The sequence below is a fragment of the Pteropus alecto genome, unplaced genomic scaffold, assembly GCF_000325575.1.
Source record: "Pteropus alecto unplaced genomic scaffold, ASM32557v1 scaffold12, whole genome shotgun sequence".
Classification (NCBI taxonomy): domain Eukaryota; kingdom Metazoa; phylum Chordata; class Mammalia; order Chiroptera; family Pteropodidae; genus Pteropus; species Pteropus alecto.
This window is the reverse complement of record NW_006432669.1, coordinates 9,679,137-9,700,576: the sequence shown is the minus strand read 5'-3', so window position 1 is coordinate 9,700,576 and position 21,440 is coordinate 9,679,137. Positions and strand designations below refer to the sequence as shown.

The following is a 21,440-nucleotide window of genomic DNA, read 5'->3' as shown; positions in this document are numbered from 1 at the left end:
CACATTAAGGACTCCAAATGAGTAATTTCTGATAACCTTATAATGGAAATAAAGTTACAAAAATGGTGATTTACTGAAAAGCAGATTACTCAATAAAATAGATAACATGAGTCCTATTGTAATATATACACATCAATGTGCCTAAATAGAAATGCCTATGTAAAAATGTTAATGATGATTATTTCAGAATGATGGAATAACAGGTGTTTATCTTTTTATTTCTCTATATCTTCTCATAGACATCTACTTAGATGTATTATGTGATAAAAATGTCAAAATATATATAAAGATATTTTCATATAAAAAGATGACTAAAATGTGTTTTATTTGGAAAATATAGGCCAATATAGAAACTGTTTTTAAAATTTTTTAATGCAGATTGCTATACCATTTCTTTTTTTAATTAAATTTATTGAGGTGACATTAGTTAATAAAATTACATAGGTTCAAATGGCATACTGTTTCTTAACTTAACAAATGTAAACTATAAACTCCAATATCTGTTTTGTTCACCATTTTATATCCAGAGCTTAGCGTAAATTCAATTATTACTTCTACAATCAAAATTCCTCAGAAGATAAATATATATTCATTAACTCATTTTATACAAATTTCACAGTATTAGAACATTCTGGATTAGAGGAAAAAATCATGAAAAATATCATGCCATTTTAGCTAACATAGGAGACAATTCATGTTACTTGGAATTCTGTTAGCCATTCTGCCTACAAAATTCCAATAAAATCTCTATAGCATTTTAAGTGAATTGACTCTGTATATAATCATTGGTTTTATTAACCCAAGTAATTTTAAGTCATGATACCATTAGAACTGTCGGTGTGAATCACTGAAAACTATTCAATTAAATTGAAGAGCCCAAAATGGTCACTGCACTGTGAATTATCACAGTGTAGAACTACTTGTAAATCACTACACTGTATTTTGACAATGCATCTGTAAACAATATCATTTCTTTCCAAAGGAAAAAAAGAACTAAAAATAACTTAAAGAAATAAATTATTTTATTATCTGAATATTTTATGATAAAATAAAAAAGAAATAATTTGCAGTTTAAAAACGAATAACTATAAATCTTGAACTTTTAAGGTACCTGAATAAAGAAAGTAAAACATTAACATCAAACTATTACAGGTGGTAAGTATAATCCATTCATTCTTCCTCCTTTATCTCATCCTCCCTAACAAAGAGACTGATAAGCATCAGGTGTACAAAATTATTCTTCCTTTCTTGGAGAGAAAAGACAACTCTAAAAATGTACCACAAACATCAATAAAAAGGCCAAGCAACAACTACTATCTAACTAAATATACATAAACCAATTAAATGGGAAAATACTCTTTTAAAATAAAATAATACTCAAGCCTAGAAACAAACAAAAAAGTCAAACAGTTGTGGTAGGCAGAATTCTAAGGATATCCCTTTCAAGATTCCTATGCCTTGGTTGTTCAATCAAACACTAACCTACATATGCATTGTGAAGGGATACCGCAGATGTGATTAAGGTTATCCTGGATCATCTACGTGGGCCAGTTTAATCACTTGAGCTCTTAAAAGCAGATAATTTTCTCCACCTAAAGTCAAAGAGATGCAGAAGAAGAGAGAAGGAAAGATGAGGCAGAAGGAAAGGTCAGAGAGATGTGAAGCATGAGAAAGACTCAATCTGCCATTGCTGGCTTTAAAGATCATGGAAGGGGGCAACGAACCAAAGAATGCAAGTGGCCTCAAACAACAGAGGAGGACTCCAAACAACAGAAATAGAAATGCCGATCTCAATCTCACAATTCCATGTTACTGAATTCTGTGAGGAACCTAAATGCATTTGGAAATGGATTCTTCCCAGAGCCTCCCAAGAAGAGCCCAGATGGCCAACACCTGGATTGGGCCTTGTGTTAATTGGAGCAGAGAAACCAGGTGAGCCCTCCAAACTTCTAACCTACAGAACTGTGAGATAATAAATGGATGTTGTTTTAAGCTGCTAATTTGTGACATTTGTTACAGAAACAATAGAAAATGAATACACATTTCCTTATGGCATTCCTTTCCTCTTAGACACAGACTGCACGACACAGATGGAGCTATGGAAGCAAGGTACATGGGATGGGTTATTAGCCTGAATAAGAGAATTAGAAGATTGTAAAACTAGGAAAATTGCAGGCTCGAAAGGCTTTTTGGTAGAAAAGTTGTAATAAGTTATTGGTTCCAGTAGCTACTGCAGCACCTTCTAGGAATATGTCTTATAATATCTTGCTCAGAATAGTTAATAAAAAAAAGTCAAAATTAAAACAAAATTGCAGAAGTCAGAATATTTGCATCTGGTAACTGCTATTTTAAAAAAGTAATGTAGTAGATTTTGCTAGTACATAAGGCTTGGTTTGTAGGAGTATATAAAAGTGATATGCCTGAAGTTTTGAGGTTTGTCCTATTAACTTAAATCTTCAAAATTGCTTTCATAAACACTTTTTAAGTAACTATTTTAAAGTTAATAGATTATAAAAGCATTGCTAAAATTTAATAAAAATCTTTACATACGAATGATGCTGAAGAAATTACATTTGAAATCAAATCTTTAAAACTGGATTAAAAAAGACACATGCTTATAATTCTCCAGCAATCTGAAGTTTTAAAACTTATACAATAAAAACTCCAATTTTATATAAACCTGTATTAATAAATCCACTTGACAAAATAAAGTCATCTAGCCATCCACCAGTATATATAACTTTTGCTTAGAAATAAGTAAAGTCTGGTTTTAGAAATATATTAAACCTTCAAAGCATCTGAATAGCATGAGGCCTTTACTTAATGCTGTCAAACCTTAAATGTTATTTAATTTGGAAATGAAATAGTACCCTAACAGAAGTAATCTAAACAGTTGATAAAGGGTCAAACTACAAAATCAATAAAATAGGTTATGTGCATGTGACAAAAAGAACATATTTTTAAAGACTAAATGAGTGAGAAAATAATAGACTCTTTTAAAAACTCTAAAAATTGCCTTGTTTCACTTAAACTCAAATTGAGCTACATAAACACAATAAATATATAGGAAAGCTAGAAATACATCAGATTGTGTTACTAAGTAGAGAAATAAAACAGGTTGATTGCTGGTACTGATGAGATGGGCCATAAAGACCCTTCTGAAAATGTAATATTTTAGGTTAACATCTGAATAATACAGAGTAGCCATCCATTAACCAAAAAAAAAAAAAAGAAAAGAAAAGAAAAACAGAGCAAACAGTACAAAGGGTACAAAGGTCCTAAGGCTATTTTTCCCACAGCTAATATACGGGGGGCAAGAAAGAGGGGCACAAGATGAAGTCAGAGAAGTAAACAGGGACCAGACTGTAAGGGGCCTTAGAAGCTTATATAAGAAAGATGGATTTTATTCTAAATGTTTTGAGAAGATTTTGGAGATTTTATGCAAAAAACAAGGATGATCTGTTTTAAGTTTTTAAAAAATAACAGCACTCTGGAGAGAACAGAGCAATGAAGATGCAAGAAATGAAATAGGGAGACCAATTAAGAAGGTAGTCACTGACTTAACACTTACAGTGCCTCTGTCCAGAAGCTGTTTAAGGCATTAAGGCACGACTATGAACAAAACAAAATTTGTTCCCTCATATAGTTTATATTCTAGTTGGGGGACCAACAATTAATAAATGAATTAATAACAATGTATTAGATGGTGATAACTGCTACAGAGGAAAACAAACAAGGTAAAGGAGGATATAGAGATCTGAGAAAAAGAGTATGTCATTTTTAGATAGTGTGTTCAGGGAAATCTTCACTGAAAAGATGACATCCCAGCAGAGAAATAAGTGAGATAACTGAGGGTAGAGCTCTCTTGGAAGCAGGAATAGTTAATGGTAAGGTCTTGAGATCGCAGAAACACACTTGAAGCACTAGAAGGACAGGGAGAAGGCTATTAAGGTTGAAAAAGATTGAGCAAAAGTGAGAATGGTAGGAGATTAGATCTGAGGGGAAGCAAAGGACAAGAAGAGGTAAAACAGTAAGAACTCAGAAAGATGAGATGCCATCAGAAGAGTCTGAACAGAGGATGTAACACGTTTCGAAAGACACTCTAGCTGCTGTGTTGAGAATAAACTGGAAACAGGGAAGAAAAAGAAGGCCGAATGGTAATAATCCTGCTGATAGGACAGTGGCTTGAACAAAGTGGTAGATGGTAGTGAAAGTGTGAGAAGTGATGGGATTCTGAATATATTCTGAAGATAGAGCCAAAGCTATGGCAGTAACTGAGGTGAGAGATGATGGTAGTTTGCATTAGGTTTGTAGTAATGACAAAAAATAAATGAATTCAGAGTAAATTTTAGAGATAGAATTAAAAGGACTTCCTAGTAGATTATGTATATAAAATAAAGAGAGAAAGGATTACTTTTGGGTTTTTGATTTGAGCAACTGAGTGGATGCTAGTACAGAGAGATCAAAAGTTCTGCATTGGTCATGTTAAATTTGTGGGGTAACATTCACATGAAAATATCAAATAAGCATTTGGTTACATGAGTCTACAGAGTTCTAAAGAAGAGGTCAGGGATAGAAATAAGAGATAAAAAAGTCAATAATTTACTAATCACATTTAAAGCTGGGGACCGGGTGAGGTTTCCTAGAGAGAAAATGTGTAAGAAGGAAAGAAGGGAAAACAGAACAAGACTGCAGTGGAAAGAATACTACTTCAATATTTAGAAGACATGCAGAGAAGCAGCCAGTGAGAAAATAAAACCCTAAAAAGGTTGAGGTATGAAAGAAGAAATATGATAATCAAGAGAAGAAAGTGGAGAGTTTTCAAAGATGGAAGTATGAACAACTTTGTTGAAAGATCAAGTAAGACAGAATCACAGATAGCAAGCAATATGGAAGAACACATTATTAACCTTGACAAGAGCAACTGTAGAACCTTAGGGATGGAAGTCCAAACAGAGTGCATTAAAGACAGAATAAGAGCTGAGATAATGGATCACTGTACTCCTAATTACGGACACACTTTGAACATGTTTTGCTGTGGAAGGAAATAAAGAAATACAATGATCGCAACAGAGGGGAAGAGGACAATGGGAGGCATTTTTAAGACAAGTGAAACTAAAATATGTTTGTATGCTGACAGAAATGATCCAGTAAAGAAGGTGAAATTGATAACGCAGGAGGAAACAATACTAGGAAAAAAAAGAGCAAAAAGGTTGGCTTTTAGTTGGAGAAAGGGCATTCATTCATAGGAACAGAAGGAAAAGTGGAATGAATATGGGTACCAATACAGGTAGTAGGTAGTTTTTTGGTGAGAAATAAAGAATTTCTATCTTATTGCTTTTATTTTCTCAAAAATATTAGCAAAAGGCTACTTCAATCAGCTAACAAGTGGTAAATATAGGAATAGTTGATTTTCATATTTATTATACACCTACTAATATAGTTATTACTCAATATATGTTTATATTTGGTAACATGATAAATTTTTCAGTTACAAGACATAGTATGCTCATAAGTACCTTTTAACATGGATACTAATATCTTTGTTCAACTACTTCATCCTTCAGAATCAAAAGTTAAATATTTGTAACTCTTAAAAGAATCAGACTCTCAAAATAAACTTTACAAATTAATGATTCAACTATCAAACTACTTAAATATGAAAATTAGTTAAAACAGATTATATGTAAGCTGATTATAATGGATATCTATCGTTTTGTACCAGGACTTCTTCCCCCATTTCTGGTAAGAGTCCCTCCCCCACCCATGACTTCTTTTGGGGAAACTGCTATTCCATATATTTCTGATACGATTAGCTGCAGAGGTACCTTCCCTAGAATTTTTGATGATGAAGTTGGAGGGAAGGTTCTCTTTAATTGCAAACTTTAAATTATATCTCAGGAGGTTGGCAGCCTTATCTCCAGAATATATATGAATCCTGAGGCTAAGGTCAACACAGGCAGGAATTAAATAAAAGTCTAGAAGGAACATGACAGACAGAGAGATAAAGACAAACAAAAGAGAGAAACAAAGTGGGGAGGGATGGGGAAGAAAGAAACTGCAAGGATGAGACAAAGAAAGAAGGTCTCTTGATGTTGTTTGAATCCATGAAACCAGTTGGCCCAGAGGCCAGCCCTACCTCTTTCTTTTCTGAGTACTGGTTATACTTTTTGCCCTTTTTAATTTAAGTGAGTTTCAGATGGGTATCTCAACCTGCAACCAAGAGTTAGGTGGATAAACATTCTACCCAACATGAGTAAAAATTACCTAGTGGAGAAACATCCTACCAGAGATGAATAAACAGGGACATTTCCTCTCCACGCTCAAGGGAAGAAAAGCACACAGTACGGCCAGACACATTTCCATATACCCATCACCAACTCACCAAGTGACCAGGGTAAAGGGAGCCTCAAAATATTTGTGTGTGTGTAGTGTGCATGCACATGCATGGCCTGGTGGAAGGTGAAGCAGAAGACAGCCATTATGTAAAAAGTTGGGTTTGTAGATATTATGGGTTGTATTGTATTCCCCATAAAAAGGTATGTTGAAGTCCTAACCCCAATAGCTTGGAATGTAACCTTATGTGGGAACAGGGTCATTGTCGATACAATTAGTTAACTTTCATACTGGAATAGGATAGGCCCCTAATTCAATATGGCTTGTGACCTTATAAGGAGACAAGTGAAAATAGAGACACCCAGAGAAAATATCATGTGAAAACGAAGGCAGAGATGAGTTAAGCAGCTGTGGCCAGGGAAGACCAAAGATTGCCATTGCCAGCAAGCCTCCAGAATCTAGGTAGAGGCAGGAAGAATCCTGAATTCTCCTACAGGTTTCAATAGTGTAAGGCTTTGACAACAACTTGATTTGGGGCTTTTTGTCTCCAAAAGTCTAAGACAACAAATTTCTGTTGTCTGAAGCCATCTAGTTTGTGGTAGTTATTGAAGCCCTAGGAAACTGATACAGTAGGTTACAAATGAATATGTGTATAGAATAACTTTAAGGTTTAAAGAGACTGTTTTATATTAGTATGCACTAGTAATATCTCTTTAAACTGAGAGTAAATTTGACTCTTTCAGTATTTAATAAGAACAGGCTTTGGAGTTAGGTTTGAATTCTGTCATTTATTAGCTGTGTGATCTTGTTTCCTCATCTTTAAATAGATATAAAAATAGCCCCTTGTAGAGCTGCTGTGAGGATTAAAAGAGCTGATACATGTATAGCACTTAGACTAGTACCTAACCTACAGTAAGAGCTATTTAAGTTTTAGCTATGATTATTATCATTATGAACATTCAAATTTAAATGAAAGAATGTATTCGCTAGAGTAAAACTGACCATCTAAAGAGACAATTTCTCAAAATAACACCATGATATAACCAATTATAACAGTTTTATAAACTAACAGAAGAATGATTATTCAATACTGTAAAGTTTCTCTGTGAGAAGCATGGAAGATCCAGTATAGTTTTTCAATTTCATAAAACTCTGTGCTAAGCTTATTTATATAAGAAAATCGAATTTAGAGAAACATGCATAAAACATGCATGTTAGGCTTACTTGATTGGAATATATGTAAGTTACAATGAATAAAAAACAGTTTCTACATAAATTTCATATACATATATATGGAAAAATTAAATAGAAATAAAGAATTTCTAGAAATAAATGTCAGCATACTATTTTAGCTATGCCAGACTTTCCATTTCCAAAATATTTCTAACAAATCTGCAGTTTAGAATAGTAAAGATCCATTATTCTTAGATGATTCTATGCTTCAACCAAAATACTTTTCATAATCTTTCCTTAACACAGTTTTTTCAAAATTTCTTGTGCAAATGGAAATAAGGTATAGTTTATTATTTTTCAAGTGAGTGATAACTTTTAATTCTTCAGATAAGAATATATGAAAGACTTAAATGTATTTCATAGTTTGTTTATAATCTGAAAGACCCACAAATTTTCATTTTTTGTATTAGGGCAAAAATAACTCATTTTGAAGGCTTATTTTCCCCTAAGACAATGGTATCTGTAATTGTCTAAATAAAACGTTCGATTCCCTGCTTTAAAGTCCTCTTGGACAAATATCTAAATGTCTAAAGTGCTTCCATAAGAAAATAATTTTTAAAACTTCAAATACCTTCACTAAATAAATATAGGATGTCAATTATGCATCAAATACATTGAGCATGGTCATACAAAGAATTATTTTTTTAATAATTGTAAAATAAGTAGAATGAAGGAAATAAGTAGAATGATTGTAAAATAAGTAGAATGAAGGAAAAAAAGAACTATAATCTTCTAAACTGAGGTCAGCATAAAATAACATGTAAATTTAAAACAAATAATTCAGGTCAATGGTCTAATTCTAGAAAAGTATTACACTTACCCAGAGTTTTACATGCAAACAAAGCCATGGCACTTTGCAGTCTGTCTGGTCTGAGAGCCTGTACCACAAGAACCTTAAAATAAAGTTCAGGATATTTTTAAATAATAAAGTTCTCACAACAGTTTTTTTAACTAAACAATAGTTAATGTTAATTAATTAAACAAATGTTTACTAAAATATGTGATTACTTATAACTGTTTCACAACATTTACTATGCTTCAAACTGTCACAATAGGTATAATCGCAGACACATCTTTAATAGCCAAAACACTACTAAAATCCATTTATTTCCTCAAACCTACCAACAAAAGTAAACATCATCATGTAATGGTCATAAGTTAGCTACTTCTTCAGGATCTAATAAAGGGCCAAATGCCAGGTGAAAATAGGGTATGTAGGTAAGGCACTTCTGATGACAGCAGAACAGAGTCCCAAAATCTTGCCTAAAATTTTCAAATCACTATTTTTATGCTTAATCATGTATATGTTTTCCAATAAAGTTTTCTTTTGTTCTTTTTGTTTTTTAAACATACTTGGTAAAATAGAATTCACAAAAAAATATGTACAGGGGACAGGACCACTTCCAGGAAATGGAAGGGTTACTCCTGGAGTATCAACCTCTACAGAGCTTTTCAATTCTAAGCCTTTTGCCTCCCCTAAAAGACTGAGTAGAACCCATCAGTAGGTTTCATCATTCTATTTTGAAATAGAATGGGAAAAAAAATCTGTTCCTCACCATGAGGTATTTTCCTTAGATAGAACCTGGCCAAATAAGTGAAGAACTTGTACAATCTAGATCTTAATTTTCTTCTGTAAGATATTTTCTCTATTGCAAAATCACCCTTGGGTCAAACTCAGAAGGAATAATAAAAGCTACAGCAGGAGATGCCCTTACCCAGAAATTTTGCCAGTGATTTCACTGTCATGATAAACGGCATTAGCAGAAAGTCCTTCCCCACATATGTCACACTGTTATGTGACACCCAAGGCAGAGCTTTCATTTAAATGGCTTCTAAACGACAAGAGGAACATTAAATAACTTTATGCATTTAGATAACTTACCTGCTGAAATAAGGAAACTTTCTTTGCAAGAATAGATGGAAACTCTTGCTCACACATTGAATTATGATAAAAAGTACGCCACAGAGCTACATCTTCAAAGCAGAGGGTCTGATAAAGACTGGGGAGAGCAATCTAAGAAATAAAAATAACCATATATAGTGAGCTACAAGCCAACATAAATATATATGTACATGTATTACTAAAAAAAGGAAATGGAATCAATTATTAATAAGTATTTATCACTTGTTTTCTACTTTTTTGTTAGCTTATCTAATCATTTCTAGGTCAGAAATAGTATGGTAGACTTACTTATTCAATCAAGAATTAAATAAAAGGAGGTATTTCAAAATAGTATTAAATCAATCCTTGTTAAATCTGGTAAAAATATTTGTACCTATCTATCACCACCTTGTGGAGAAAAGAATGTTTTCATTAAAAACAAGTGCATTTTTTTAATTGAGGTATAACTGACATATACAAGTGCAAATTTTAAGCATTGTCACAATTAAGTTCATTAGATTGTAAAAATATGCCAAATTTCATATGAATATCAAATCCTTAACAAAGCATGTTTTTCTAAACCATATTCATTTCTGCCCCAATTTGTGAACATATTGTTGCCTTTGCCTCTAATGTTCTAAATTTCTACTCAGCATTCAATATTCACCTTAAACAATATCATCTTTCAGAGATTTTCCTTAACAATATCATCTTTCAGAGGTATTCCCTGTCTCTCAAGTAGTATTCTCTCTTCCAAACTTTTTTCACAGAGCTACAAGATCAGAAATTTAAATGTATATAGATGGAGAATTTTTTGAAAATGATGGTGAATTTGGAAGATCTATATCTGCAGTATTAGGACTTCATGTGAGACAAATATAAATCAAGTACTTATGGATGCTTTATCCAAATATCTATATTCATTTCTAAGTAATCCATTATATTGCCTAAATTTCACTATGTAATTTAACTAAAATTAAACTTATACAGCAGAAAATTAACTAAGTATATTTCAATTTTTTAAATAAATTATCTAATCCTATTAGAATAACACTGAATAGTACTCTATTAACTTTACTGACAATTAGTATATAAGGCTCCACTGCCACTAATTTATATGTGCTGTATATTATATAATCATCATGTATCTGGCCAGAAATTTCAGATAGTCTACATACAGTTAGAAAGCCTTCTGGCCGCATGTTAGACACTGGGTTAAATTGCCAGGGGTATTGGTCTATTATGGCACCAACCACATCACAAGATAATTATTTGTTATTTACTCTGTAATGTATTTATTCAATGCATAGTTTTTTTATATTACAAAGTATATATTTGTCATTCCACCAGCACTATGCTAACTAGTAGTTGGCACTAAATAAATGATTAATAAAGAAAACAATCAGTGCTATACTACAGAATTTATTTATTTTATTCAACAAACATTTATGAAATAAAGGCAGTAAAGACTAGTGGTAAAAATCCCAGACTCTGCAGCAAAAAGCCCGATTTCGAATCTTGACTCTGTTTTGTAAGTGACCATAAAAAAGTGACTATATCACTCTGTGCCTTAGTTTCTTCAGCTGTTAAATGGGGACAAAAACAGCAGCAACCTCAATAGTGTTGAATATATTTAGTGAGATAATCCACTTTCGAATTCTTCATAATGCCTTGAACATAGTCACCAGTAAACACTAGCTACTTTTATTGTTTTTGCTATGTGCTACTGTACTATTATAACAGTTCGAAAGACAATCAGGGGGAGAAAAAGAGGAATGAAAACATGTATAGATTTTGAAAGAACTGTATTTGTCTTTTATTCCCCACAAAAACAACATTTTGGCCTGGGTAAAGAACACAGAATTGTTAAGAGTTACGTTTCTGAACTGCTTTTTTTCCCCATGCCCCAATCCTCACCACCCAATTAACACTAGGGGAAAAAAGAGAGAGAGAGATAGGGAGGGAAGAAAGAGAAGAGAGAGAGAAAGAAAACATTATATTTGAAAAACTTAGATATTGAAGTCATGGACTTTGTGTTGAAATGCCTAAATTGAAATCATAGCTGCAAAACAGCGTAGCTATTCGATCTTGGGTCAATTATTTAACCTCTCTACACCTCAGTTTCCTCTTCCCTAAAACAGGCATAATTATTACCTCATCATTAGGTTATTGTGTTAAGATAATGCATCTAAAGTATTTCACATGATGCTTAGTACATATTAGGTCCTCAAAAATATGTATGAAATTTAAAAGAAACCTTAGATTCCTTCATTCAATAACTCACTACTATTGACTCTCTCAACTGTAAAAAGAGAGTTAATACCTATCTCTTAGCGTTTTTGTGATAATTAAGATAATTTGTTTGAAAATGTTTTACAAACTGAAATGATAATAAAACATTAATGTATACTATAAAACTTTTCTGAATAGTAAAACTGCCTTTCCTAAATGTTTTATATTTCTTTACTTAAATAGAAATGAATATGTGGAAGAAGCATCATTACAATTTTTAGGTGAACACTGTAAGATTTATCCTCAAGTGTAACTCTCAGTAAATCAACTGTTTGAACAATAATTATCTGTATCATATCAATATTATTAATCTTGCTATTAGGAGTACATGAGATAGTTCAGAGGCCCTTCCCAATAATTCAGAAATCCCTTTGAATTCTCACTATTTTTCCATTTTTTTACATTCTAAAATTGTTTTAAAAAACATTTCCTACACTAGGTAATAAACTCCTAGAAAGTAGGAACCAAGACTTTTTTATTATCTGTATTCTCCATCCTCAACCAGCATATTATAAATACTTAATAAATATGTTGTCCCTGTGGAATATATGAACAATGCAAAATTTACCTTACCCATGTGTCATTAGTTTGTCTACTCATAACCTTAATTTGTTTAACCAAAAAAAGAAACAATAATTGACCATACATCTGGCATATAGTAGGCACTCACTGAATAAACGAAAGAATAAGTGAGTCAGGTATTACACTAAATGTTAGGAAAGTAAAGTTTAATAAGGCAAGAATTCTAATTTAAATTGATTTAAACCTACTAGGAGAAGAGGCAGACATAACAAATAATTTTGTATCAGTATGGTAGGTGCTAAGATATAGAAATGTTCAAGATATATCTTGATAGAAAAGATAGCATGGAAAAATCATGCAAAAAGTCAAATAGGAGGTAATGCCTTGGGTAAGTTTTAAAAAATAGTTCTTTTACAGTAAAAACAGTCAAAAGGTATTCCAGGTAGAAGGAATAATGGAACCAGGAAATACAAGAAACATTGAGGGGATGGACTGGAAATAAAATTGAAGACTCAAGTAAGGAACAGATCATAGATCATCTTCTATATTATCAAAAAACATGGACTTCACCCTATGAGTAATAAGAAAACATTAAAAAGTTTTAAATAGGGCACTACTATAAAGTAAACTTTAAAACATAAAGGATAGAATAAAATGGAGAGGTCTGAGATTAGAAGCAGGGTCTACTTGATAAATCCAGTTGAATAACAACAGCCAAAACAAAGAAAGTGATTGCAAGCCTGGAGAAGACCTAAATATGAGAGATATTTAAAAGATGAGTAGAAGTAAGAGAGTATGACTTTGAACTCTTTTCAATATAAGCATTAGACTACATCTCATTATCAATCCTGAATTATTGTATACATAAAGCTTCCACCTGTCATATTAGAGGATCTTTTACTTATTTATCTTTATATTCCCTGTGGGTATACAGCACAGAATCGAGTGCAATGTAGAGACTCAAGATATATATGTTGAATGAAAAATGTAATTAATAATTGATTAAAGAACTAATCAGAATGATTCTTTGATATCTTTTTACCCAGAGATTTTATATCATATTGACAGAAACAGCAACACTGAGTATGAATAAGAAACACATAAAAAATATAAACAGAAATAACTCAAATACAGAAAAAATTTAAATATCCCTCATGGTAGGAAAAAAAATACCTTTAATGTTGCTACTGCCCAGCTTCTTTCCTGATCTATCCAAGATGGAAGTTGATCACGTATTCTTTGTTGGGAGTCCTTTAATAAGAGCAATTATCATCCTTGGTATATTTGGTAAAATTCCAACTTACAAAAATTCAACAATTGACTAACTAATTTTATGAGCAATATTTTTTTAAAAAGCTCATTCTATGTGTTATTTTTTTTACTGAATTTTATGTCAATATTTTAAATTCTATATTACATAATGTATAAACATTTAGACAAATATTGCATTCATTTTCACTGTGCTTAATCTTCTGTGAAACTTCAGAAAAAATGTAATAAGAAACTGCCATAAAATTATATTATTTTTAATTATATCTTGCATTTCAGACATAATCTAGGTTTTGCATTATAGTTTGGGTATGATCCTTTAAAGAATAATATTATCCATTACATGTCAAACAGAAAATTACTAGACAAGAATCTAAATTTGAATAAAGTTATCAAAAGTTTTAAAAAGTAATTTTTAAACTTCAGTTACATAAGAAAAATTTTCTAGTTATAAGATTTGATTTTCTTAGGATTATAAAAGTGTTCTTGGAGCAAAACATATATAATGAAAAAAGAAAGTATATTAATTTCTCAGTAATTAATTAAAATTGCTTTCAAAAAAATATGTCTTCAAGGATAAAAAAATATATATTTAGGTCCATTTTATAGAAGGGCAATAGAGACAAGGACTTATTCCTCTAATTAAAGTATAAATTCAATAATAATTTAAAGGTCTCTGAAGTAAATTATATTTCATAAAGTCTAAGCCAGAACTATTTTCACTAAGAGTAGAATTATTTTATTATTTTTACTTACAGCTTTCCGCAACATGTCTCCAACAACTACACCTGTAAACGTATCCCATTCCTATTGAATAAAAATATGAGGAACACAAAAAACATAAAAATACTAACCAATTAATAAAACTTTCTTAATATTCCTATAAGATGGCTCACAATGCAGCTTTCTAATGCAGGTTAAAAAACAAACAAACAAACAAAAACCTCCTTTCACATCTTCCTACTTCTAGTACATTGTAAGTTCATTTACCAAGATAAAACATTAATATGAAATCTACTAAGAATTTCATTAAAACAAAAACTACATTATGTATATATGTGTCCCAACATCTAAAAATGTAAATGTCATGTTCATCAATTGGCATCTGTCACTACCTATTAATTTGTTCTAGTATATGCTATTCCTCACTAAAAGATAAACAATAAGGTGCACCAAAAGTTTAAGAATTGTATATGTTGGGAAAAAACAGAAAAAAGTAATTGCATTAATTTATTTTTTCCAATTGACTGAGGGGAGACTGTCGTTATTCCTTTTTTTTTTTAATCCACAGAATCAAAATTCGTCAACTGTTATGAAATCCAGTACTCTAAGAAAATCTATGTCTTCACCCTAGGTTCCCCCAATCAGATAATAACAGCACTATCATATTACTTGTTACACACTGGTCAGTAAATACATATTAAAATTTGAGAGCTGTATATGAAAAAATTACCAAAGTCACATACTTCCTGCCTCCATCCACCTTTACCACTCACTCTTCTTACTTAATTATATAATCACGAATAAATAAAATGTGAATGATTATTATACTATATATCAGTCAAAGAAAAATGTTTTCCTTCCCCAGTGATAATTTATTTATACTCCAGGGAAGAAATACAGGTAATATTAAGTCTTATACAGTGTGGGCCATATTCATCATAGTGAAAAACATTACACAGGAGGAAGTTAAGGCATCAAAGTTAATAGTAGAAACAAAAAGAGTCAAGTTAATAAAATAACAAGTCAGCCAGAACACGTGGAAGTAGAGAAAAATCAAGAGCAAACATAATAAGCATGTGGAATAGTCTGTGTTCTTTTAACTATTTAAATGAGGGAAACCCAGAACATAATTAAAATCTGATCAAATAGTTAAATATTACCAGGTCAAAATTGTTTTGTCTATATAACTACTCTCTCCCACCTTAACTAATGGATTCTCACTTTATGACAATGGCATAATAGTGAAAAAAAATCATAAATATGGTTTTTTAAATATTAGAAGCACACAAGAGACAGATTAGTTAGCTCTAGCTTGAAGGAGGTTCTTTTCAAGTTTGAGAGGGTATAATATGGCAGCCTAGAAATGAAGTCATACATAAAGGTAAATTATACATTAAAAATTAACATAAGTCTGCAGCTCAAGGAAGCTTCTGAAAACTGCTCACTTTCTTGTTCCCCTAACTCTGAACAAGTAAGTGAAGGTAATAAATAATGTAGCAGTATACCCATATTGTTTCATTTTTCATATTTCTCAGTCTCATTGCTTAACCCAGAAATACAGGAAGCCTGATTTTCCTGAGTAAGTGGACTTGTATTCAAAAAAATCTAGGCAGTTTGAGTAAGTTACTTACATTTCTTTTTCTGTCTTACCATCACTTCAGAATACTGGGCCCACCCAGAGGGGAGTAGAACTGGAAATGAGCATCTTACACTAAATTTCTAACTTAGTAAAAAATTAATAGGCTGATATATAATTTCTAGCCTAAGATAATTTCTAATCTAACCATAAATCTACCCATTACCAAATTTCTATGTTAACTCTAACATTTACTTCAACTTACGTTTTCCTGAAAAAGTTCAGGATGCATGCCTCGAACAAAATGCAAAGCGAACATCAATTGATCAGCCTGAAAAAAATAACAGATGTTATCTTTCTTTTTCTAAATTTGTGTTTTGTAAAAGTATAGTCCTTAAATTTCCATTCACAAAATCTGTATTGTCTTCAAATTATCTACATTTATCAATATGAGAAATGACTATTCAGATAACACCTACATAAAACACTTCTAAGCTGGGGGTGGGGAGGATAGAGTGTGTGCTAAAATTTTTAGAGAGAGTGCTAAGGATTAATCATCATTTACATTTCATTAAAAATAAAAGATTTATTTAGCTACCTGAAATTCAGTTGTAAGGTTTGAATTAGACATTACTAGCCAGATCAACTTAAATTAGTAATTAATAATTGTATTAGTGATCTCCAATTTGTCATTGCGATGTCTATATGCTCTTGAACAATCTGTATATCCCTAAATCAATAAATTCCATTTCTAGAAATTATGCAAAGAGATCATATATGTACTCCTAGATAAGAAATAAGGATATTCATTGCAAGATTGTTTATAGTGGAGGAAAAACTGTAATAACCTAAGTGTTCAAATCAAAATACATAGTATAACCCATATTGTGAGAGAAAGAATGTTTATATAAACATACATAGATATATATCCATAAAAATATAAAAAAGATGTCAAAATTTTTATTAGTGATTTATTTTTTAGATTATAGGCTATTTCCTTCTTTTACTTAGGTGTTTATGTTTATTTTTAAAACTTTCTAAACTAAGCTTATATCGATTCTATAAAAAACAAACAGTAAATGTTTACTAACAAAAAATATTCATCTACTGAAGCACCATCTTTCCTACCATATTCTTATTTAAACATTGTATTTAGCTTTTCCTATATTGTAAATAATATTTTATTTATATCTAATAAGTACATATAATTATAAATACAGAGATAAATATAAGGATATTAAGATACAACATATTAAAAAAACCCCTCCTGTAAATACTACAAGCAAGTGATCTCCCAGCTTGCAAGAAAATCACCCCTCTGTAGGAAAGATTTAGTGTCTTGAATAATATACTACAAAAGAATTATCTTATAAAAGCATATGTTGTATATGCTTGTATATACACATAGCAAGTGCTCAATAAATATCTATTGATTAAGCAAGGAAATAAAAAACAAACATGTTCACAACTATAGAGTCAATGAGTAAAAAAAAAATCCTCAAAATATAAAAATTGGAAGCAGATGACCATCACATAGGTATGTAAAAAAAAAGTTACAACCAACTATCATGTGTATAAAATAGCTACCACGTGATTTAAAATATTATAAAAAGAAAGAGATGTTATTTGAGGAGATGTGTAGTGTGCTCTTAGGTATTAGAAGTTTCAGAATTCAGGTTTGAGGTTAAATAGTGACGAGCTAAATAAGCCACTAAGATGCTTATTTTATAAATTAATGGATATTTAAAATGATTATAAAACCAGCCTTTATCTAAGGAAAAAAATGATTAAGATAAATAAGATAATAAATGTATTACTTTGAAGGCTTTATAACTTGAAAATATAGTTAATTCTTTATTACAAATATATATATATATATATACACACACACACACACACACACAAATTCACACACAACATTACTATATTTATTTAGCCATTTCCTCAATAAATGGGTAATGATGGTTACCCTTCTCTTCATTTTTTGGTCACAGAAGACACCTGCCTTCAGGGGTAGGCATATAATCATAGTTGAGCCAATTATATGAATTTGTACCACAAATAATGATACAAGGGATGCCATATGACCTAAGCAAAGCAAACCAGGAACTTCTATGTTTTCCAACCTAGAGATGGCAGAAGAAAGCTGTTTATAGCAGATATCTGGTTGCCCAGTTGTACCAATGAATCCTTTCACTCATAAGTTACAATCATATTATAATGAAGAACAATGATAATTAGGAATAAACCTAAGAATATAACTTACTGAGAGACAGAAAACATTCTTTCTAATTAAACTGAAGTAAAATTAATAACAAATAGATCAAGTTTAAGGATTTTCTGAAACTTATTTCAGAAAAAAAAAAACACCCTATCAATATATCCAGAGTTGAGAAAATATTTTGTACCTCTAATACCTTTGATCTACACTGCATATCAGATTAGAAAATTTGAGTGTTTTAATTCAATGTCAATTTATCTCAGTATACTTAGGTTCCATTATAAAATAATTTAATATGAAGGAAATATATAATAAGCAAAATTTCAAATGATCATTTATGTAATTAACTAAATAGAAAAATCAGTAAGAGATGGTAAACTACTAGATGGTATAAGTCAGCCACACATTCCATGCCATCACAATACTCTACTAAATATTCAAAAACGGTGAAACTATTAGAACAGAATTAATACAATGTGAGAGAATCTTAAAGTCATCTTTATAGTTGATATTAAGTTCACATTTCCAGATATAATGGTTTCATTCACATCCTATTAGCAAGAAGTCTTCAGTATCAAACTAAATGGGTTTGAATTCTAGCTCCACCATTCATCTGAGGAACCTAGAGAAAGGTTACCAGCTCTAAATCTTGGTTTCCTCCTTTACATAATAGGATTGTTGTAGAAATTAAATCACAATATATGCAAAGCACTTACATAGTGCCTGGAACATTGTAAGTCTTAAAGGGTGATGGATAACTATCTGCTTTACAGTAAAATGATAAAATACATAATATTGGAAAGGAAATTTATTTAAAAAATATTCCATGAACTCCACAATTGTCAGAGACGAAGAAGCAGTAGAAAGCATAATTGATTCATTCCGTTCTCTCTACTTTACAAACATCCACTGCTTTCAAATGTGTTCAATGAAAAAGTATAAAGCAGATATGAAGAAAAATCTTGCTTTAATCTCAAAGAAGTTGATAGCATAGAACTTGAGTACTCTCACTTGTGCTTGAAGGTAAATCATACATTTTAACGAACAATTCTATGCACATTCAAATATTCTTCCAGAAATCTAAAATGTTAGATATAATGCTAAAAGGTTCAAAGTTATCTAAGCAGAAGAAAATAATCTAAATTATTAAAATTCACTTTAATAGTTACAGGTTAAAAAATTTTTGAACACCCAACACTTATAAGAAAACACATTTTGATAGGGAAAAAATGCCAGAATCCAAATTAAATGATTTGTAAAATCAATACGATCATGAAAAGTTGTTATTATTTGTTTTTTAAAACATAACATTCACCTGAATTTTGCTCAGTCAGCCAGAAAATTCATTTGGAGAGAGAGGCAAGATGAGCTACAGAGGCATAAACTTACAAGGAGTTTGCATTAAGAAACTTCTATTCATATCTCACCAGTCTTCCTATAAGATTTCAGATCTCTCTATTAGATAATACTTCCATAAGGAAAGAAAAACAACAAGAATATATGTTCTCCTAACCTTCCTTCCAATCCTTTTCCATATTCTCATACAATATAGTTAGAAATTATTTAACACTCCAACAACTTCCATTATTTTGTATCTATTCCAAATGATAAACTGAGATGAAGAAATAATATGTAAAAAGTACTAACTTATACACAATTTTATTATAATCATCAATTTTGGGAAACTAAATATGCTACTTATCCTATAATTGCCTAAAATACTTAGGTTACTGAAACATTGTTCATCTCTTAAAAAAATTAAAAAATGACATAGCCAATTATCTAAACTGAAATTGCTAGACAGTTTTCTATGTTTGGTTTATTGTATTAAAAGTCTAAATTTTATGCTACGAGTCAATCATTTTTTTATTCCAGATCGAGTTACTTTCACTTCAATGTGATGTGAATACTAATAATCTTAGCCTCTCTCTAGTTCAAGAGTCTATTGTTGCCATAATGCTATCACCAACACAACAGCAAAATCAACATGAGAGAAACGCTAGCAGGCAGTTTAAAGTAATGCTGATTGCTAAAAGCCCAAAAAGCTTTCACTAAAATATGAAATTCATTCCATCCTAAGTAAGATTATATTGCTAAATCTTGAGAAATGTACCTGATTGCTTTACAATTAATATGTTTTCTGAATTTTTATTCACTGCTAAAACTCTATAGACTGCTGAATTCATGTTAAATAAGTTTAATATCACTGATACAAAACTATGAATTTTACAAAACAGATATTCCATCAATTAAAAATATGTCTTAAGATTTATAAACCATAGCTCTTTTTTTTCCTTTAGTGTTTTTAGCTGCTCACAATAGAAAAGTATTACTTAAGACAGGCAATGAAAAATTCCAGTTGGGTACTAAAATGTTAAGGACATTAAGCCTTATAAGCTCTTTCCTTGTGCAACAAAATGCTGGCTTTAGCCTAACTTAAATATACATACACACACACACACACACACACACGCGCATATATACATATGTGTGTATATGTATATATGTGTATATATACACACATATATATAATCAAATTATTTATTTATTTTTGTTTTTTAGAATCTTTTTATTTTTCTAATATTCTAGAGAAAATACATTTTTTTTTAAATTAAGTTTATTGGATTAACACTGGTTAATACAATTAAATAATTTTCCAGTGTACATTATAATTTGACATCAGTATATTCTATTGTGTTTACCACCCAGAGTCCAGTTTCATTTAGCTACCATATATTTGATCCCCTTTACCCACTTCGCCCTCCTCCTACCCCGCTATATTTGACCCCCTTTACCATGCCTACCTCCCTCCTCTTCCCCCACCCCCTACCCTCTGGTAACCACTAGTCTATAGTCCATGTCCATGAGTCTCTCTTTGTCCTGTTTCTTTGTTGCTTTTAGGTTTATATCCCACATATTAGTGATATCATGTGATTTTCAACTTTTTCTGTCTGGCTTATTTTGCTCAGCATGATTATCTCAAGGTCCATCAATGTTGTCGCAGTATTTCATCTCTTCTTATGGCTAATATTCCATTGTATATAATATTCCACAGCTTCTTTGGCCAATTGACTACCGTAGGTCACTTCGGTTGCTTCCATGTCCTGGCCACTGTGAATAATGCTGCTATGAACATCGGTATGCAAATATCTTTTCGGATATGGGTTTTCAAGTCTTTGGGGTAAATACCCAGTAGAGGGATTGCCAGATCATATGGTAGATCAATTCTTAGGTTTTTGAGGAACCTCCATACTGTTTTCCATAGCGGCTGTACCAATTTGCAGTCCCGCCGGCAGTGTATGAGGGTTTCTTTTTCTCTGCATCCTCTCCAGCATTTGTTATTACTTGTCCTGTTGATTATAGCTATTCTAACAGGTGTGAGAGAC

General features: G+C 31.2%; 1 protein-coding gene across 2 annotated transcripts in view; it reads right to left on the bottom strand.

Annotated features, from left to right (window-relative positions):
* Window positions 1-21,440, bottom strand: part of DYNC2H1 (dynein cytoplasmic 2 heavy chain 1) — a 258,081-nt gene that overhangs the window by 101,904 nt on the left and 134,737 nt on the right. For both annotated transcript variants that reach the window (XM_025043743.1, XM_006907520.3), the window contains exons 71-75: window positions 16,099-16,164; window positions 14,291-14,341; window positions 13,439-13,516; window positions 9,452-9,583; window positions 8,390-8,462 (exon numbers count right to left, since the gene is read on the bottom strand). In XM_025043743.1, the coding sequence (XP_024899511.1) occupies window positions 8,390-8,462; window positions 9,452-9,583; window positions 13,439-13,516; window positions 14,291-14,341; window positions 16,099-16,164 (400 nt within the window). The remainder of the gene's footprint in view (window positions 1-8,389; window positions 8,463-9,451; window positions 9,584-13,438; window positions 13,517-14,290; window positions 14,342-16,098; window positions 16,165-21,440) is intronic.